General features: G+C 43.5%; 1 protein-coding gene across 1 annotated transcript in view; it reads right to left on the bottom strand.

Annotated features, from left to right (window-relative positions):
• Positions 1 to 7,882: 7,882 nt before the first annotated feature.
• Positions 7,883 to 22,396, bottom strand: part of LOC108925672 (coiled-coil domain-containing protein 60-like) — a 46,358-nt gene continuing 31,844 nt past the window's right edge. The window contains exons 6-15 of the mRNA XM_018737821.2: positions 17,452 to 17,556; positions 15,897 to 16,028; positions 14,317 to 14,329; positions 12,282 to 12,462; positions 10,918 to 11,031; positions 10,507 to 10,558; positions 9,457 to 9,597; positions 9,170 to 9,301; positions 8,507 to 8,696; positions 7,883 to 7,987 (exon numbers count right to left, since the gene is read on the bottom strand). Of these exons, the coding sequence (XP_018593337.2) occupies positions 7,883 to 7,987; positions 8,507 to 8,696; positions 9,170 to 9,301; positions 9,457 to 9,597; positions 10,507 to 10,558; positions 10,918 to 11,031; positions 12,282 to 12,462; positions 14,317 to 14,329; positions 15,897 to 16,028; positions 17,452 to 17,556 (1,165 nt within the window). The remainder of the gene's footprint in view (positions 7,988 to 8,506; positions 8,697 to 9,169; positions 9,302 to 9,456; positions 9,598 to 10,506; positions 10,559 to 10,917; positions 11,032 to 12,281; positions 12,463 to 14,316; positions 14,330 to 15,896; positions 16,029 to 17,451; positions 17,557 to 22,396) is intronic.

Genomic DNA, 22,396 nt, shown 5'->3' with positions numbered 1-22,396 from the left:
CACCCCTTCAACTTTGTGCCCAATGTCTCCGGGATAGGTTCTGGCTCACTGCGACCCTGCTCGGAACAAGCGGTTATTGAAATTGGCTGGTTGGTAGGTATTTTATTACTTATTCAGTTTTTTAGATCTGTGTGTGAAGTTCATGTTAGAAGGCAACAGCACTAGAGGAGAAATTAATTAAATCTTAAAAATTAATGAAAAATAATGAAATACAGTTGCTAATGTAAGAAGTGTCCTTATGTATTATATCTTGATATCTTTGTTGCAAAGGATTTTGTGTGAATAGAGCGAAGTTTGAAAGAGCACATTTTATATTTTCTGTGAAATGATAAAAGGAAGAAGGGGGGTGCGGTGGCGCAGTGGGTTGGACCACGGTCCTGCTCTCCGGTGGGTCTGGGGTTCGAGTCCTGCTTGGGGTGCCTTGCCACGGACTGGCGTCCCGTCCTGGGTGTGTCCCCTCTCCTTACGCCCTGTGTTAACGGGTTGGCTCCGGTTCCCCGTGACCCTGTATGGTACAAGCGGTTCTGAATGTGTGTGATAAAAGGAAAAAGTTTCAGCTGCTGAGATGCTATTCAGTTACAAGCCTCCCTTGTGTTCCCTATATAATTTATAGTAAGTAGGAAGTGAAAATGACAAAATATTTTTTTGTTTCAAATGAAGGGAGTTTGAGTTTCCCCCACTGTACCTTAACTGATACCAAATTGGCTTGAATTTCCCCGCAAGGCTTTATAATCCCAATTTGGAGAACACTGTGGAAGTCTACCAGAATTTGTCATGCAACTTTAGCAGCAACATTTGTAAGCCACATTATTCATCATTAAAGCACACTTATAAATTCTATCCGGCACATAGGGGAAGACTATTCGCAATGGAACAATAACAGCTGGTGGAAGATGGTCACTTAGTGGTTTTCTACAGAAGTGACAGGAACTTTGCCTGCTGATCTCATTCTTCCGCTGTAGATGCATTTCATGTGGCAAAGCAAACTGTGGTCAAAAATTTCAAAAGTAGGAATTAGAAAAAAAAACTCTCGCCTGAAACCGAAAGTTTCACTCATGACGCTGGCCTGGTTTGAATTTTATAGATGTGAAAACATGGGAGGGGCTGTGGTGGAAAGTAATGGATTTTTAAAAAATCAGACTCGAATTTAAAAAAAATTGACTCTTTGGCAGAAATCCACAAAGTATACAGCATGCCGTGCTAAAGCAGCAGGGGATCGTTTCATTTCCTAGAACCGGTGGGCCTTGAAGGCGGGATAATGCACCCAGGTGTTGTGACTGTGTTTCACTCCCAGCGTATAAGTGGAAATTTCTCACTACTGCAACCTTTCCCACTGTTCGAGATTAATATGTGCTCTCTTATCTTGAACCTCCAGCTTTAGTATGTATTACAGCAGGTAGCCTCTTCAAACAAATTTTAGTCAGACCATATGTAAACCTTTAGAGCTGTAGGTTTGTCCTTCTGTATGCTTTATAGACACTATTATTGTACTGGTACAAAGACTCTGGGATTGCAAGTGCGCCGAGTAATGGAAGGAGTTGTCACTTTCATTCCTTCCTGCAGCAGTGAACGGAGTACGGCTGTGTATTCGACTGTTTAAGAAAAAAAGTCTTTACTACATCAAGGGATGAAGAAGGTGTGAAATATAGTCCGAAGTGTGCTTCTAAACTTCCAGTAAAGCGTCACTGATTTTTATATAGGGAGATCTTGGAAGGCTTTTAACTTTAATCGTGGTATTCACGTTCACATTCTGGGGACTTGATATTATCTAGACCTGTGAGAAAATCACAAAGAAACCGTGTTTGCACTGTAGGGTGCACCTGGTCACCTAGAATGGGTTCCTGTCTCTTGGCAGTTAAATGGATCTGCACAGTAGTCATCGGACTCAATAACTCCATTGGATCATTAAATATACTATTACAGAGCCACCGCTACATTTTACGACTGGTAATAAGCAATATGTATTGAAAGCATATTTTGAATTTCTATGAACATCCAGTCAGTATGTCTAGATGTTGGAAAAAAGTGAAAGACCACTCATCAGATTATTTTTCCTTGCCCAAGGATTCAAAATTTTTGCATTTTTTTTACTGCTCCATTGTTATGCATTTTGAGCACTGCCCTTAAATACAACTGGTTTCTAAAGGACTAGCTCACTGAGGCTGCTGACATATAGGATTTGTTAAGATTAACATTGTGTAGTGATTTTTATGCACTTTTTCTGCAAAGTACCTGTTCCAGTCTTGAGATTTCACTTGTAATCACTGCCTCACTACTTCTATGTAGTTATTCCTTCATTAACGTCACTCTCTTTGCCACATTAAATAATTGCAGTTTTTTGACCAACACACATGCAGCACAGAAACTGTTGACCTACTGGATTTTTGGCCTCTTTCACAGCCTGTTGCTTGCAAAACTCATAGATTAAAGTTTTGACTGTCAGACCACTTTTACCAGTGGATACATATTGCTGTTTAACCCAATATGATTCTTTATTGCTGAATTTGTAACTTTATTTGAGATTCCTTCCTTTTTAAATTTCTGAGACTAGATCTGCAAGTAACGTAAGACTCACAGGCAGACAACGTGTACTGGCAGAAACCTACTCAGAATCCCAGATGTATAGCTCCTTCACTGATGCTTTGGTCAGCATAATCTATAAACACATCTGAAATGCCATCTGAATCTCAAGAGCTTCATCAGTCGCTCATCTGCACTTAATGTCAAGTGATGTCCTGCCAGTGGCTAGAAGTTGCAGGTGAAAATTTGGCTTTTCTTATGCACACAGATGTGTGACTCACAATGCCCGCCCTGCTGACGCAACTCGCCAAAGCCCCAAGCATCCTTTCGCTTTGTCCTATGCAAGCGCTACTATCCATCTCCCCGAGACAAACAACACAGAGTGCCGTGCGAGGCCTCGCTCTCTCCGGTTACCACTAGCAACAGAGAGGAAAGTGCCATTTTGGCAGTGCTAACATGGAAAAAAGGAAATCTGATAAACAACAGGATGCGGTCATTTCTTAAAACAGCACCTGCTTGGCGATTTTGGATTTAAAAAGTGGGTCGTATTGTAAAAAATAAGGCATCAATAATTCAGCTACTAGTTTTATACTAATTTAAGGCTTGAATGTAGCAGCCGAGAAACCAGTTACAGCCATCTTTTATGTGAGAAAGGAAAACTTGTGTCAGGATATGCTGTGCATTTTACTGAAAATCGTACAACGTTTTATTGTTTTCATATAATCTCGTCTTGTGTGCATTTTATTTATAGTTCCTGGTTCAGCAGTGACCAGAACAAAGAAACTTTTTCGGTTAAAGGCAGCAATGTACCATTCAGTCAGTCCTGACTCATAGCAAGCGCTTGTGTGGTTTTGTGATAAAGGATGAGCAGAAGTGCCTTACCAGTACATGTCTTGGGGGGGGGGGGGGGGGGGGGGGGTACAGACACAAGGAGAAACATACAAACCCTACACCCACAAATAGCAAGGCATTGGCTTTACCCACTGTGCCACCTCATCTGTTAAGAGCAGTCTATAACATCCAAAAAAAATATACCTTATTTCATACCAGCTTTTTCTACTGGTAGTTTTGAAGTCATAAACACCCACACACAAACTGGCTGAAGCCACTTGTCCCAAGTGCTGGTTACAGCAAGCCAGAGCCTAACCCAGCAACACACTGTATAGGGGGAGGGGACACACCCAGGACAGGATGCCAGTCCATCACAAGACACCCTACAGGGGACTCGAACCCCAGACCCACCAGAGAGCAGGACCCAGCCAAGCCTGCTGCACCACCACACCCCCAGTTTTGAAATCCCCAATGACAATTCAGGTAGATCACAGTGATCTCTGACTTGAAATTGTGATTATTATTATTATTATTATTATTATTATTATTATCTGACTTTGTGTCTAAAAAGCACATCCAGCATCTGTGATCTGATTGCCTATACAGGAGGCAGGATTTTTTTAAAAGAAAGTAGAAAGCAAATCAAAAGAAACACATTTGAATTCTTATGTGTACATTTTAAAGGGAATCTACCTAGACCATTGCTTTATTTTCTCCAGAGAGTAAGTGTAAAACCCCCACCTCCAAACAAGTGCAAATATATCCTTGGTAAACACCTCTCCCATGCTGAGAGCAGACAACTGTGTGGGAGATGGTCATCATCTCTGGACACACACCATTCATCAGCCAGTCATTCTTTGTCCTCTCTTATTTCCTCATGTTTTTTCCCTTGACATCTGTGAGGTGAAAACCCAGCAGCGGCAATTTAAAGGAGACAGGTGTGTACAGGGTGGAATCCATGTTTTCTCAGTGTGATTTGACATTCTTCTTCCCAATTCCCAGGGCACAAAGGGAGCTATTTGCCATTTGTAGAGACATTGCAACAGAAATGCCGCAAGGAAAAACTGTGGCCAAAGCTGAAATGGTTGCACTTGCATCATCTTGATTTCAGATGTATTATTCTGGGAAAACTAAGGCAGAGTGTTGCAGCAACTCTTTGACTCCTACTGAACAACAAAACTATTGAGCCAACATTTTTGTCTCAGCTGGTTATAATAATTTAGCCCTTTATACAGCAGGGTCATTTTTACTGTAACCATTTAGGGTAAGCACCTTGGTCAAGGGTGCTAGAGCAGTGGGATTCAAATTGGTTAAACTATTTCTTTGATACAGATGTGAAAAAGTGAAATGTGTTTGTTTTTTATTAAATAAGGCAGTCTTTATTTAACGTGACACAGATGACGATTACACCAATCATGCAGAAATCTAAATAATTCCAATAGTTTCACAAACTTTCTTTCACAATTCTATCACCATCAATAAAAATACTAAAGTCATTGCTCATAAAGTAAAATTTAAATTCATAAAGAACTGATCTGTTCAACAGGTAAAGGGGGTGCAGCGGTGGAGAGGTGCAGAGTGTTTGGCCAGGGCCTGCTCTCTGGTGGGTCTGGGGTTCGAGTCCTGCTTGGGGTGCCTTGTGGCGGATTGGCATCTTGTCCTGGGTGTCCTCTCCCTTGCACCCTGTGTTGCTGGGTTAGGCTCTGGCTTGGGACAAGCAGTTTCAGACAGTGTGTGTTTGACAGGTTTCAGTTTCAAAGAAATATGGACTATCAGCTTCACTTTTTCTAATACCCTTTCAAATATTCCCAGTTTACCACACTGAAAGTTGCACAAAAACCCTAGATGCAAAGGTAGCATAAGAGCTAGAGCAAGTGCCTTGTATTGAAAGTATTCATATTCAAATCCCACTGTGTGCTGTAGTACCATTGAGCAACACATTTACCTTCAATGGATACAGTAGATGTTACCAAGCTGTATCAATTGTTAAATCTGGGTGGCATGGTGTCACAGAGAGTAGCGCTGCTGTCTCCCAGTGCCTGGGTGGTGTGAGAGGACAGGGGTTTGATCCTTGCTCAGTCTGTGTGGAGTTTGCATGTTCTCCCTGTATCTGCATAGGTTTCCTCCCACAGTCCAAAGACATGCTGTTCAGGTTCACCCGTAGTGTGTGACTGACAGAGAGAGTGTATTCCACTGATGTATGGATGAGTGACACGTTGTAAGTAGTGTATCTAGCAGTGTAAGTCACCTTGGTGAATAAGGTGTGTGGGCTTATAACACTATATAGAGTTCATTGGAATTCACTTTGGAAAAAAGTGTCTTCTAAATAAATAAATGTAATGTAAAATTACTGTGAGTAGGTTACTGTACAAAGTTAATGCTGCATGTTACAGAGTAAAATGTCAAATAAATAAAGTACTAAAATCTTGAGCCTTTGTAAGCCTGAGAATGAATATTACTGGCTTAGTTTCCACTGGAAAAGCCATTTAAGTGTCTGTACAGGTGTGACTATGGAAACCGTGCTGGGGTCACTTGGTTCCGACAGGAGTGATAATGGAGAGTGAGGCTGACAGCAGTGACCTGTGGTGAGTGCTGTGGACTGGAACACCTTATCAGTGCGGGGGCATGGTAATCGGTAAACAGGTTGAGATCTCAAGCAGGTGCACTCTTGTAACGTAAGGTACTCTTTGTAATGTTCTTTGTGATGTACGTCGCTTTGAAGAAAAGCATCTGTTGAATTAATGTAAACGTAAAAAAGTTTAATGTCTAATTAATATCCACAGGCAAAATATTAGTATTCCATTGTCAACAACCACTTGCCTCAAGCAGGGCTTAAACCCCAGACCACCACACAGGAGGCACTGGCTGAACCCACCATGCCACTACACCACTACCACCCCTGAAATATTATTATGATTAATGTTATTATGGCGTCAATCATCAAGGACACTGAAGACAATTGTGAGAAACATTGCTTTAAATTTATTCAAACTGAATCCTTTCAACACTGGAAAATGTATGAATAATGGAAAATATTAATGCATAAACAAATTAAATGCTGCGCTCACTGATGCAACAATCACTTTAACAAACAATATTTATTTCAATCTCTAATCTAATAATGCTAATTATAGGGATAGTAGTTGATAAATGTATAATGTATGCTGTCTAGTTATCCATGTCCATTCGGAAAGTGGACCTTTCCTGCTCTCATAACCTCTGAAGCCCATAAACAGGAAAGTGATTCAACACACTTTCCCGACAAGATTGAACTTGAGAGCTCTGCTGGTAATTGAAAAGTAAATATTGAACTTTCCACAGCATTTTGAACTGTTAATATTCTGGGGAGAGACAAAAACAAGGACACAGAGGACTGAGGCACCTTTCTGAGACGGATCACAGTGCACCTGTCCCGTTTGCAACACGGGTCACATTTCCACCAGCTTATGCGCTTGCGTGTCCCTGAAGGCATGGCGAAAGCAGCAGTCCACACCCAAGGCTACAGACAGCCCTAATGGGAGCGTCTGGGCCATCTTGCCACATCTCAGTTGTAGGTTCTCAGCATAGCCTCTCACTGTCATTCGACATTTCTCCAAAGACGGGGCTCATCTTAAGAGGTATTTTTCAAATGCAAACATTCTGCCCATGTCTCTGCCCCCAGAATCGCTGCACTGCTGTCCCCAGGGTGTTTGCATGACATTTGACCCTTTGCCTTGGAGACTTCATTTCTTTCACTGAAGGTAACAGCAGAACAGCCCAGAGAGACCAAATATACAACTTGTCATGAAAATAAGACAAAGAACTAAAACATAAGAAAAACATAGCAACAGTGGTGCTACATAACAGAGTATCAATTTGGGCTTACAGTGCTGAAACACTAACAATGAAATACAAACTCTAAAACATTTAACTGTAATCTGCCACATTACTGCCAAGATATTTAACAATATTTCAATGTGAACATATAATGAAAAGCAACATATAACGATTTATTGGACACAGTATGTAACAAATACAGTAATATTTGAATGAAAGTGCATTTAAATAACATTTAAATGAATAAATGTAAAGCTTTCATTCAAATACCATTCTTTATTTGTAACATGCTGTATCCAGTAAATTGTATTTTGTGGGACATGACATCTCATCTGTGCAGTATTGTTTGCTCAAAGCAATAAAGTCTGATAGAAAAATGAATGGCTGCTTTTTCAAAGTGGAGTTATTTAGAAACTTACTTTCCTAAAGCTAGGTTTCATTGTATGTTAAACAAAGACATCATTAAAAATGCTTTAACTGATAAACAATCAGTTGCTGGAGAAGTGACTCAATTTAGTGTGTACACCCAGCGGTGGTGACTAGGGGGACAGGGGACAAAGGGGAAGGTGGGAGTCCAAAGGGTGAACCATTCAATAGTGCTGATGTTCTCTAGAAATACGCTGTCGAAATGAAAAGTGAATCCACTTGCAAAAACCATGCAAACAAAAAATACAAGGCCTCAGCAGTGAGGAAATCCAAAGCCAAGTCCCTTTATCTAATTTGGGGGGGCACTCTGAGCTCTCTGTGGCAAGACAACCCTGGACTGCAGCCATGTGTCATAGTCTTCTTTGGTCATCTGTACCACATGCTCCCTGACAATCTGGAAAGAACAAGAACCGCAGCGGGCCCTTAGTGGTGCTTTATCACTGGTCTGCTTTAGTGCCGCTCTCTTATTATCAAATCATTCAGGACATGTGAAAAATCATGTTTATACTCTTTTCATACCAAAGAGGAGTGGACAGCCACTGGTCTATTTTTTGCTCTTTCTCTGCAGTTGTGGGTTTTTTGTTTTCCTCTCCTCAGCTGTCAGTTGGCTTATTCCATAATCAACTATAACTGCTGACTATCACAACTGGATCATTCACAGTGACTTTTTTCAGTGCTTTATGTCACTATGTGAAAAGAGTGCTATATAAAAATAAATAGAAGTGAACTGAACAATCCCACCTTGGGTGAACTGGATAACTGAAGGGAAGTAGTGTAGAAAATTGCGGTTTAACAATTCAAAGTTAGTTAGCTGGAGAGTGGTGGGAGTCTGGCACTATCTGGCACTGGATCTGGCACTATCCCTTTAAATTGTATATTTCTTTAAATGAGCCACTTTTTCAGATGATGGTACCTCGATCGCTGCACAGAGGTCTGGGCAACAAAGCTCCCATGGATCCAGCGCACTGAGCACCTTGAGGAATGCCTGGGGCTGAGCCCTGAGCCTGCTTCCATCTGTGAAGCGTGCCAGCTTTTCCAGCACACGGCGCACCTTAGGATCAAAAAGGGCAGCCTCGGGGAGACAGCTCAGCAGTGACGGCAGCCTGCAGGTGGTCACACGCTCATCAGGTCATTCTGTCTCACCTTACACCTAACCCTGTGCCTAGAGAGCTACGCTAAAACTTTAAAGAATCTAGAGTAAAAGAGTAAGTAAGTAAAAGAAAAAATCTAGAGTATTCAGTAAAAATGGGTGGCCAACTTGATTTAGGTGAACAAGATCAGTAAAGTTATAAGTATTTCCTAAAGTGTTGGAATTACTGTATGATTGTATCCTGTCGTAAGTTTCTTTACTGGAATGTTTATCCACCGAGTTAAAAAACATTTGAATTTTTGCCTCTTTTTATTATGTGTCATCTATGCCATAGCTTTACAAGAGGATGCATAAAAATGTTGTACATATGAAATGCAAAATTAGCATAATATGCATAAGCTACATTAAGAGTTTTCATGATAATCATTTGCAGCTGCGTCATGTGGCCGAAGGGCTTCCCCTCTGACTGTCACAGTGACCACTGACCAACTGCTGTGACAGGGCTGCTCCATGGCCTCCTTCGTTTTGCTGCGCCCCGCACATGTGCGATGCCAGTCACGGCAGCATCTCCTGTCACACAGCACCTGGTACCTCTGTATGCTGGTCTCCCAGCGCTGCCTGTGACACAGCGAGAGGGGAGACCACAGAGAGCGCACAGTAACACCTGGAAGGACTGCTGAAAGTCTGCTCATCATGACATTAACCAAGGTATCATTCCAGTGTTCTGACTGGTTAAACACAGCACTTGGGGACACTCTGCTGGCGATACTCGCCTAGCCCATCTCTCTAGCATGTTCCTCAGGTCCAGGGCCTGCTCCTGGGACTTCTTCTGGAAGGCTGCCCTCATCTCCTTCAGCACAGATACTTTACTTTCTATGAAGCAACTCGTTGCTGAGGGCCGTGTCGCCAGGGAACTGTCAGAAAAACCAACATGTGGAAGAAGTACAAGAGCAGAGAGACATCTGTTCAATAACGCCATACCCCAGCCTTATTTAAATGTCAGTGTGCAGCCTGTGTCTTTGATTTCCCTCCAGAAGCTGGAGTCTTTCACTACAAGCCGAGGCCTCGAGTTTAAAGAACAGGCAGTTGGGCGGCTGTACAGTTGAAAAGAGCCATGGGGACACTCCATATTTACATTTATTCATTTAGCAGATGTTTTTTTCTCCAAAGCTCAGAGTAAAAGAAAGTACATTTCACCAGCAGATGGAGAGATACAGATGCAGACACGAATCTCAGAGTGCAGAGTCACTTAGTCCAAAGTCTCTGCTTTAGCCAGCATATATTGCACCAGGAGCTACACTGGGAGTCAACATGTTTTTGTAATTTTATATGTATTTAATTTAAACAGATGGGGGCGTGGTGGCACAGCGGGCTTGGCTGGGTCATGCTCTCTGGCTGGTCTGGGGTTCGAGTACTGCTTGGGGTGCCTTGTGATGGCCTGGCGTCCCATCCTGGGTGTGTCCCCTCCCCCTCCAGCCTTATGCCCTGTGTTGCAGCGTTCCGGTTCACCGCGACCCCACTCGGGACAAGCGGCTTCAGCCAGTGTGTGTGTGTGTGTGTGTGTAATTTAAACAGATAATGTAATGCACCTTTATGGAGCTGTTAGATGAGGAAAGAAAGGGGTCTGAAAGTGATCTGAGACCTTAAATGTTGAGAGGGACTCAGCACTTCTGAGGGTGAGTTCTGAGCTTCCACTGAGAAGCTCATGGAATGACAGTGCGTGTGAGCAGGATCACTCCCTAGGTACGTGGCCTCTTGCTCTTACTGGAAACACGGCACAAAAATCTGTCTTTGGTGCAACAGTTTTTCAGTCCCACTCTCACCTTTTTGGTCTCAGAGGGGCACTTTCCAAGTCTGCTGGATTCTTGCTTTTCCCTTGGAGAGGCCTGGGGGGCAATGAGCTACAGGGACAGTCAGCGTGGTAACAACACACCTGCAGGCAGCTCAAGACACACACTGGGTAGCATTTCTGATGATGCCTTCACTGATACCTTCAACAAAACATGCTGGATTTGACTGTAAATCATGAACCCATTCTATTAGACTGTGAGGCAAAAGATTTTTTCACATCAGAAGGTTTGAAAAAACTAAACGATCGCAGCCATAAAAAATAAAACAAAATATTGTAGTAGAAGGTAAAGTAAACAAATCTCCATCAAGTACTCCTCATGTTCCTTTGTGATCAAACCGATTTGCTTAGAGCTGTTTAAAGTCTAATTTAATCAAATGTGAGCCTGGAAAACCCAGGTGTGGCAGATACCTCTCGGGTGGCCATTCGCTGTCTTGGTCACACTCATTCATTTCTTTGGCGACACTCCAGTAAATCTCATTCAGGAGTTTCTGCAGATCTACAAGAGACCACAACAGGCATTTTAATTTTTGTGTCAAATATACGTCATCACTCCACAATGCGTCAAATTTCCTGAACACCTATCATGACAGTTAAAACAAATACTATACGTCCCAGAGTCTGACAATTCACAAGGAAATATGAGATGATAAATGAAGGGTCTAAATACCAAGTTACTAATTTCAGTTTGTTTTAAAGCATTAAACAAAAATAAATAAAAGAAAAATGCCAAAATAACTCCACCTGCTGGACAGCTCAAAAAAAGCACACAAATGTTTAATAAAAATTCAAAAATTTCATTGTGTTAAAGAAAAACAAAACAAATTATGAATAGCATAATACAAAAGGATCTCTGAAAATGACAATACTGAGCAAATACAATATTAGTTTGTTTCTGCATTTATTTCAAGCAGTACCAGTAAAACTGTATGATAGTAAACAGAATTGTTAAAATTCACAAAAGAATTTTAAAGACTCAGATCCAATGTCTACAAAACACCGAAGATCAGCGTAGAATAAATCTCATTTTAAAAAACTGTAAAGCTCCCCTGAATGCTGGTAAAGTGCAGAAAGTCTCCCATTCATATTAAAGTGCAAGTTTTTGTCATTCGAAAATAAAGGCACTTGTATGGAATTAATCACCTTCTGTGCTCAGTGTTCTGAGCCTGAGGGATTTAGTGGCTGCACCAATTAATTGGCATCAGAGCGGGGGTTAAATAAGTCCTTTTACTGAAGGGCTCCTTTCGTTGACGGGACGATAAAGCAGCCAAGCCGAACCACATTCCAGCCCTTCAGCAGGAGGAAGAGATGGTCTGAATTCAGGCAGAGCAGCAGTCACTTCGCACCCAAACCAAAGGCAGTGTGCAAGGCAGCAGGGCGTCCGCGGTACTTCTCTGATGCCCGCAGTGCACATATCAGCTGTTCCCGCTTTGAGTACTGCTGTGTCCACACAGGGCAGCGGCCCTCTCAGGAGGATGCATGAAGGCCGCCCTCACAACAGTCTTACTGGACACGGGAGACGCAAACATCATTTCAGAGGCGTCAGAGTGATTGCATCAGGTGACCGTTCCCATGACGACTGCCTGGGCTGTCTGGCACGTACGTGGAGTCAGCGGTGCGTCAATACGGGTGCTGATGAACACGACAGAGGACATGCTGGTGTCCTTCCTTACTGTGGTCAGCCAGAAGGTGATAATCATAATGCAAGAGTTGTGGCAACAGGTGGGGGTGGGGCAGGGGGTGGCTTACATTCAGACACTGGCTGCTCATTTTCAGCTTCCTCTGAGTCTGGAAATGTCAGTGGCTGGCCCTCCGCTGGACCTGGAACCAAGGCGGACAGGCTGCCCGGGGTAGCGGTGCAGGGGGAGGCCACACTGAGAGAGGAGTATGGAATCTTGTGCTGTGAGAATCTGTGGGGATTCTTCCTCAGCTGAAGGAAGGGAGGGTTAGGGACAACAGAACAGGGGTGTCACTTCCTTCACTGGGCCTCAGCCTCAGTAACACTTCAGTACTTATAACACATTGCTTGTAGATGTGTAACTGAGGTAAGCACAGCATACTGCATGCATGCATCCATCCATCCATCCAATTTCTATAACTGCTTCTCCTGAGCAGAGCCTATCCCAAGAAGCAGGGGGAACAAAGGGGGGTACATCCTGAACAGGGTGCCAGTCCATTGCAGGGTAGCCACACATAGTAACTCACCCATTTGCACCTTAAGGGCAATTTAGAGTCACCAATCCATCTGAACAACAGTGTTTGAACTGTGGGAGGAAACCAGAGCACCCAGAGGAAACCCATGCAGACATGGGGAGAACATACAAACTCCACGAAAGACTGAGTGGGGATTGAACCCATGTTCTCTCGCGCTTCTCAGGTACTGTGGGGCAGCAACACTACTCACCGCACCACCAACACAGCTGAATGCTGCCTAATTAAAGTGTAATATTGGGGAATGCTGGCCTGTGGCCCATTGCTTCCCAGAGGACATGTAAAGTCAGCAGATGCATAGCACTCATTAGTGTGTGCAAAGTGTGTTCACTGAGTACAGAACAGAAAACCTGGTATCAACAGGGACTCATTTATTTCAACTGCTTGTCCTGATGAGGGTCTCAGCCTTATGGAGATTATTCCAGAATCACTGGGTGCTAGGAAAAGGGGGGTACACCCTGGGAAGGATGTGACACAGTCACATACTGCAGGCAATTTAAAATCACCAATTCACCGGCACTGCATGTCTGTGGACTGTAAGAGGAAACAAGAGCATGCGGGAGGCAACCCATGCAAACACGGCTCTGTTTTCCTCTCACAGTCCAGAGATGTTCCAGGTGCACTAGTGACTCCAAATGGCCCATAGTATGACAGCGTGTGAACGAGTGTATGTGATTGCGCTGAGATGGACACACGTTCCGTCCATGGTGCACCCTGCCTCATTCTCTAGGCTTCTGAGTGCTCTGGACCACTGCGACACTGCACTGGACGAGTGGTTATTGATGACGAATGATGTCATTGAGAGCAGGCTGTCATCCCAATAAACATAAAGAAAAGCAATACACTTGGGACACTGTATCACAAAAAATTGAGTTACACATTTTAAAAGACATTTTTCCAGTGTGTTTATTTTTAATTTTCATCACTTCTCTATTTTCAAATATGTATTCGCAGAGCAGGAAACATCCCATGCATTTCTACAAATGGGACATCAGTCGTAAGAGCACAAAAACAGAGTAGGAGTGTGGGACGGGATCGGTTCAAAAGTCTTTGACAGTGTTAACAGCTCATGTCTTGTGCTGTAAGAGCTGAATGAGACGATGAAAGCTGCATGTTTAAGACCTTTCTGCACTGAATGGGAGTTCTTGGGACAATGTATTTGTATTTTCAGTCATTTCAACTTAAGCTCAAAGTTCCTAAAAACATTAAAATGAAAGTCTTACAGAATACACACACACACACACACACACACACACACACACACACAATTTCAGAACCGCTTGTCCCATATGGGGTTGCGGGGAACCGGAGCCTACCCGACAACACAGGGCGCAAGGCCGGAGGGGGAGGGGACACACCCAGGACGGGACCCCAGTCTGTTGCAAGGCACCCCAAGTGGGACTATTCTTACAGAATATTTTAATTTAATCATAATTATTTATTATACCCACACTTTTACACAACTTACTAAGTGAACAAATGAAGGTATGTGCCTATTATTGTGCTTCCTTTATTGTAAAGACAATAAAGAAAACTGAAAGTGACCACATGGTGATGAAGGTAGCATCCTTACCCCCAGTTTTGTTCTTTCAGTCGCAGGTGAGACATGCAGTCAGTATTTAAGGTCAAACATGTTTGAATAAGTTCTCCTGATGCTATCCTCCATTACACTCCAACTTACTCTTCATTCTCTACTCCACTCTTTCATTCTGCTGTGGCACCTGATGTGCAGAAGAAACACGGCACTGTCTTGCGTGTATAAAGCAGAGAATGGCACACTGAAAAGGACATGATGTACTTTTTATTTTCAGCTATTTACACAATTTTAATGTGGTTCTGGCTCTAATGTGGAGGAATGACCTCCCCCTCTCACTCAGAACTGCTGAATTTCTCTCTTCATTTAAGAAGGGTCTCAAAATTCACCTCTTTCAAACTCACTTCTCCTCTGATCCTGGAAAGTGCATGGTAAACATGTAAATGTTTATGTTTAATCATTTTTCTACGGAAATTGTTGAATAATGGGTAAACCTTGTGTGGTGGAATGTGACAAACTGACTGAACTCTAGAATCACGTGCCTCCATCCGAATCTCACCTTCAGCTGATGTGCACTCATTGCATTTTTTCTCTGACATGTACGTCGCTTTGGAGAAAAGTGTCTGCTAAATGAATAAGTGTAAATGTAATGTAAATGTACAGTAAATGCCAGTGAAGTTAGTAAAAGATAATCAAAGTCTCATGAAGGACTGGTGTCCTGTTCATGTTGTGCCCTGCCTCATGCAGTATGTTTCCAGTGCAGATGCTGGAATGTCTGCCACCTCAGCATGCCTTGGCTTTTTGGGCATAGGTTTGATGTCAGCTCAGTCTGTGTGGAGTTTGCATCTTCTCCCCGTGTCTGTGCAGGTTTCCTCCCACAGTCGAAAAACATGGTGTCCCGTCCAATGTGTGCCCCCCAGCTGTGTGAACCGTGCTTCCAGGATAGGAACCACCGCAACCAGGACAAGTCATAGTGACTAAGTGTATCTGAGGTTTTTACAGAACCTAACCTGAATATATCAAGACATGACTATGTTACTAAGCTTTCAGTGATTGAGAGAGGTTAGCGAGACTTGGGAACAAATCGAAATACAATCAGACTGTGGGCCCCAGCTATGTTCATAAGCAGAAGACTCAAGTGTACAGTGTCCCCCCTTATCTATGGGGGATATGTTTCAAGACCCCCAGCTGATGCCTGAAACCGCGGATAGTACCGAACCCTATATATACTGTACTATGTTTTTTCTTATACAAAGAAGAAGAAAGAAAACTAAAGACCAATGCTCAGGTCCTCATAAGTACTGATTTTTTTTAATAAAGATTTTTTATAAAAAAAAAAGGGTTACTTGAACAGAAGTACTGCGATACTGAGACAGTTAATCTGATCACTGAGGCGCTACTAAGTGACTAACGGGTAGGTAGTGGATACAGCGTGGATGCGCTGGACAAAGGGATGATTCACGTCCCGGGGGGACGGCGCGACATTTCATCACACTACTCAGAATGGCGCGCAATTAAAAACTTATCAATTGTTTATTTTTGGAATTTTCCATTTAATATTTTCAGACCGCAGGTAACTGAAACCGTGAAAAGTGAACCCGCGGATAAGGGGGGGCTACTGTATTTGTGATGAAGGAGGGAGACGGGAAAAAAGTACCACCTTTGGTTGTGAAACAAACCGGCACCATCTTGTCTCAATCGCCTTCTCTTTATTTGCCGCGTTTATTGTCATCCTGCTTCGCCCCGGATCCCTGGGAGAAGAGGAAGAAAAAAAGACCAGATCGATGACAATCAGCGACATCTTCGTAATCATTAAAACAAGCTTCCAGATGTACCGCTGAGATGGCACCCGGACCACATGTGATATCAAGATGCTAATGTGCAGCAATGAAGCAGCAGCCGCTGCCTGTCCGCTGCTCCTTCAAGCCCAGAAGTGCAATAAAAACCTCCTGATGTGTCCCCTCTCCATTCAGTCTGTCAGTTCCCCACCATAAGCGGTGATTTTCCATCACATCTGCAAGGCTCGGTACAGGCCTGCGGAGATTTGTGAATTTATGACCTCTGTGAACTCGTCTGTTAGCCCATCCATAACCTTTATGAATTTGTGCATGTGCCTCCATGCTGCCTGCATGTGCGTACGACTCACAGCATCCATTTACAACCTTTATGAATCTGCTCATCTGCGCACACTGACTGCATGAGCTTTCCTACTGGTCCACGGGCACATCGCTTGACAACATGGCTCTGCTTCTGTTGCCGTGTGTTTTTAAGAGGTCCGCACCCTCTGTCTCCACATAGAGGGCCCTGTTTACTGCAATCGAATGGTGGCGCTAAAACAGTGAGGGAGAACCGTTTGGAATGTGAGAAAGCTCCCAGTTGTGGTTCAGTGAATGGCACCCATTTTGGGGCGTTTCACCCGGAGGTGCTGGTGCAGGGGGCTCCCTCCCTAGGCAACCTGCACTGAGGGCGAGGTTGGAATTTAATCCCAGAATAATCCTCCCCTGGGGCTTGAGTTACCACTAAACGAGCTGAAACAGGGCATCCTTGCCTCCTTAGCCAGCTCTCTGCGTCCCCAACCCCCCGAATCAGAGAAGGAAGCATTCAGTAGAAATGCTGCCATCTCATTGTTGAGTCCCAGGAAGAAAGGAAGGGGGTGTTATTTCCTACCAAGCACTATGCATTTTTAAAAGAAGTCACCACAGACAAAAGTGAAAGATAAATAATAATAATAAAAAAATCATTATCAATAACCTCTTGTTCAGTGCATAGTGGCTGTGATCCAGAGCCTATTCTGAAAGCATAAGGTCTGGGTACACCCCAGATAGGGCATTATTCCATGAGAAGACAATTGCACATGCTCATTCACACACACACACACACACACACACAAACACACACAGTACACATTAAGGACAATTTAGAGTCACTAGTTGGTCTTGTCTTTGGACTATGGGAGGAAACCAGAGCACCCAGAAGAAACCCATGTGAAAACGGGGTAACATGTTAACCCTACACAAACTGGGTCAGATTGAGACCCACAGACCTGGAGCTGTGAGATTCCACAGCTGTGCCTCCATTTTAATAGTCACTACAAATATTATCAAGAAAAAGATACATACATGCGTGTTTAGACACGTGGCCAACACTTACAGGGTTGTATGACCTTTGACTCACCTCGGGTCCCAGCAGAAGGAGATGGGTCTGATGCGGCTGCCAGGCTCTGAAGTGAGGGCCTCCAAAAGCCAGCTGAGACAGCACAGCTGGCGGAAAAGGGGCTCCCTGCAACCCAGAGCCAGGGAAGTCATTAGTGAGGGATGACTTGAGGCTGCAGTGAGACAGGCTTCTGCCACTCTGACAAGTACAGCGGTATCAGTGCAGCATGGCCCCCACTGTAGAGCCCTTGCATCTGAACTGTTTATTTTTCTCTATTCTAGTCTTCAACTAAATATGCAGTCTTCCCCCCAGATATGATCAGTCGGGCAACTGCTATTGAGCGTTATGAGGAGTTTCGCTTATTATCCCTTAGTCAATGAATAAGGCGTTTCTTCACATTTATGAGGACAAAATTTGGATTATGCACCATGGGGTCTTCATCTCATTTATACTTTGACTTGTGCTGCATTCATTTTGCAATGTCCATTAGTCCTTGTTTGCTAGTTTCACCTGTAATCAGGCCCTGTTTGGACTGTCCAAACCATGTCTGCTTGTCCACGGAGTGTTAATTCATTTACATTGTTTCCACTGAGGAGGGCGTGGTGGCGCAGTGAGTGTGGCCAGGGCCCACTCTCCAGTGGGGCTGAGGTTCGAGTCCTGCTTGAGGTGCCTTGTGCTGGACTGGTGTCCTGCCCTGGGTGTGTCCCCTTCCCCTCTAGCCTTGCACCCTGCTTGCCGCAACCCCACTCGGGACAAGTGGTTTCCAACAATGTGTGTGTGTTTTCACTGATTTCTTTTTTCTCAGCTGTTCGGTTTTTTTCTATCAAAGCCTTAGTTAATACATAAAAACCAAGTATGACATATAGTATTACATAGTAATTAACAAGGGAAATTGCCTTGTTATGCTGTGTTGTGGTAACTAACACACACACACACACACACATTTTCAGAACCGCTTGTCCCTTACGGGGTCACGGGGAACCGGAGCCTTGGTAACTAACATTAACTACTAAAGCAACTGAGTTAATCTGAATGGCATTTGGTGATATTTTGCATTTATTCATTTAGCTGATGCTTTTCTCCAAACCAACTTACAATGTTACAATTATTTATATAGATGAGTAATTTTGCTGGAGTAATACAGGGTAAGTACCTTGCTGAAGAGTACTGCAGCTGGAGATAGGTATCAAATCTGTGACCTTTGGAGCTAAAGACAGCTCTAACCACTATGCTACCAGCTCTCTCAGGCTGGGGTGCGACCATATTTTACCATAAGCAGGTGTAAATTTTGGCACTGAGAATTTTCACCTGTGAAACTAATAATAATGACTCCATTGATTAACTAGAGTTCACCATACACAGGGTTTTTAAGGAACAAATGACCTTTGTAAGGTAGGGGAAGACTATATTTAAAAGATATCAACATTTATCTGACACTTTTCTCCAAAGCAACTTACAATGTTAAGGTTACAATTATTTACCCATTTATACAGCAGGGTAATTTTTTTACTGGAGCAATTCAGGGTAAATACCTTGCTCAAGGGTACTACAGCTGGAGGTGAGGCTCAAACCTGCAGCCTTTGGGTCCAAAGGTAGTCATGCTAACTACTACACTACCAGCTGCCCCTACACATACTAAGCGGTTATTTGATTCCTTGTCCCTGTAAATAATCTTTCACCCTATGCTTACAGAGTAGACTCTGGAGCACTGCAACCGTCTTTGGATGAGCTGTTAAGGACAGTGAGTGACCAATATATTTTCGTTACTACCCAAGCGAGCTGAAAAAAGGAGTTTGATTTTAGATATAAATTCATTAATTAGGACTTTATGAACCATCATCATTATCAATGCTTCTAGTTTGGGAGAAGGAAACAGTAGTTGTGCCCCAGTGAGTTTTCATTCTTCACAAGCAGGCTTTTCTAATGCTAAGGCCTCCAGACTTTCTTTGCTCTTTCATATTTCTGTTCTTTGATCGTCCAGGACTTCTTCTGCTGCTGCTCAGGGCTTCAGAGAGTCTGTTCAGGACAAACTCTATGTTTTCATCATCCAGACGTGTTCCGCCAGTGAGTCTGAAGCCTGGATCACACCCCAACTACACAGGGACAGTCGCAGCCAGATTTCCTTGCAGCACAGCCTGAAAAGCTGCAAAAATGAACTTTATCCAGTTAATTTTCTTTAACCTAGTCTGTCAAATATGCGTAAATTAATTGCACCAGATTAATGTCTAGTGCCCCATGCTTCTGAAACAGGCTCCAGACCACCATGACCCTTGCCTTTGGAAAACCTGTTACTGATAGCGAGTGAGTTATTTTCCATTGCTGGTCTTAATGGCAATTTTTAGAGCAGTACCATTAAGCAACATAAACACAGACACTAAGCTCGTAGGAATGTTTCAGTTCCATTTAAAATGCATTTCAAATTTGTAGTTTGTGCCAAATGATACAGTGTGATGTAATGAGTGCTACATGACATTTTGGTATACTTTATGGGACTTGACAGCCATTGATCAACACAATCAAAGGTGGACTAATGTATGCTGTGATGTTTTACTCCACTGTTACATATATAACCACAATGCATAGTACACAAGCACAATGTATAACCCAGCAAGAAGCAATAAAGTCCTGGGATACAATGAGTCAGGGCCATTGTTTTTTGATGCATTTATGTTCACCGTAGCATCTTCAAATTGAAAAATATGTAGAAGAAAGTCTATTAATCAGGCATTAGTTGGACAACGTGGGACTTAATGAATTAATCCACTTTTGCTCGACTGCACTGTTGATTTCAGGGTGATGATAGGGCAGCATGGCAGCACAGCGAGTAACGTTGCTGAGGACGTGGGTTCGATCCCCCTCAGTCTGTGTGGAATTTGCACGTTCTCCCTGTGTCTGTGTGGGTTCCCTTTGGGTTCTCTGGTTTTCTCCCAAAGACAACATTTTCAGGTTCACCCATTGTGTTTGAGTGACAAAGAGAGTGTGTTCCACTGATGTATGGATGAGTGACCCATTGTAAGTAATGTATCTAGCAGTGTAGGTCACCTTGGTGAATAAGGTGTGTGGGCTGATAATACTAAAGAGCTCATTGGAAGGTGCTTTGGAGAAAGTGTCCGCTAAATAAATGTAAAAGTGTAGTTAGTGATTGATAAAATCCCTCTTCAGGCAGTTAAATAGTTTAGGAGTTTAGGTGGTGTGAGAGGACATGGGTTCAACCCCCGCTCAGTCTGTGTGGAGTTTGCATGTTCTCCTCATGTCTGTGTGGGTTTCCTCCGGGTGCTCTGTTTCCTCCCACAGTCCAAAGACATGCTGTTCAGGTTCCCCTGTAGTGTGTGAGTGTCACGGAGTGAGTGTGTTTCACTGATGCATGGATGAGTAACCTCTTGTAAGTAGGGTACCTAGCAATGTAGTCACCTTGGTGAATAAGGTGTGTGGGCTAGTAACACTACATAGTATCCGTTGTAAGTCGCTTTGGACAAAGCGTCTGCTAAGTGAATAAATGTAAATGTAAATGGAGAGAAGGCTTTGGTGTGAAGAGAAACCTGTAACAATGGACAACGTGTGTAACTGGAACAGTGATGTTTCGCAGAAAATTTTGGTGCTCAAATCCCCATGGTGTAGCGTTGGAGTGTACTCACTTTTTTACAATTTTGGTATTGTTGGCTCTTTATTATTCTAATATGATTTACTTCTAACCACATGCACACGCACACACTGTCTGAAACCGCTTGTCCCGAGTGGGGTTGTGGCGAACCGGAGCCTAACCTGGAAACACAAGGTGCAAGGCTGGAGGGGGAGGGAACACACCCAGAACAAGATGCCAGTCCATCGCAAGGCACGCCGAGCAGGACTCAAACCCTAGACCTACCAGAGAGCAGGACCCAGCCAAGACCGCTGCGCCACCACGCCCCCTACTTTTAACCATTCTTTAATTATTCCTTATTATATTATTCACCACATGGTTTTAATTTATTCCTTGTTGTTTTACCTCATTATACAACTTTTATTCTTCTCTTTGGTGTCTATCTTTCTGTGACACGGCCTGTTTTAATTTCTAGAAGAAAGCAGTTCTGCGACTGGTAAATTCCACTTACTGGAAGTGGATGCAGGGAATCTTGGTTGGTCTTTGGCATACAAGTACATACGAGAGTTTTGGGTGTCTAAAGAGGGACATACAGAAGCAGATGTTTGCAATGGGTAACACCTGGTGAGAACTGCAATAAAATGTTTTTAAGCTTTATTGTGCTACATTATTGAGAGTCGAAATAACTTCAAATTGTTTAAAAAGAGATCAATTCCAACGGCAGGTATCAGAGAGAGACAGTGTTGACAATGTTGCATAGACGATTCCAGCTGTTATGCGTAGTCCTGCATTTGTTACCTGCACATGCAGAAGGTCATATATTTGCACTGTTTGCATTTTTGACTTAAGTGTGAAGACCACAATTGACACAGTACAGAGACAGGTCTGGGACAGAGGCTACCACAGCACATTAATCAGCGGTACAGCACACCCCCAAGTGGTCAGAGCCTGCTACTGCAGTGTTGAAAGCATCGGGAAAGCAGACATCACGCGGCACAGCAGAGGACGGAGAGCTTTCATTCACGGAGAGGGAGGTGCAAATGAAAAACATGCCTGTGTGCAAGGAGACGCCACCAAACTTGAGAGCTGTCAACATGGGCAGCCTGGGCACAAAGAGTTGTGAGCTGTGTGGCCTGTCACCCAAAGTCAGGCAGCCATCAGTCACCCTGACATGCTGTATATAAGGCTGTGGCTCTGTCCACTGCCTCTCAGCATCCCCCAGTGTGTACCAGCCTGCTGACGTCTCCTTCGTTAAAGCATTATTATGCAGGATGGGGGCAGGAACGGCATCTCATAAAGAAACGAACGCATACTGGGCAGCCAGGCGGGAACGCCACGTCTTCCTGATTAATATCCATCAAAACATGTATAATGACCTTTCAGATT

This window comes from Scleropages formosus, chromosome 12 (genome assembly GCF_900964775.1).
Source record: "Scleropages formosus chromosome 12, fSclFor1.1, whole genome shotgun sequence".
Taxonomy (NCBI): Eukaryota; Metazoa; Chordata; class Actinopteri; order Osteoglossiformes; family Osteoglossidae; genus Scleropages; species Scleropages formosus.
Note: the sequence above shows the minus strand (reverse complement) of the source record. Positions and strands in the feature narration are given on the sequence as shown.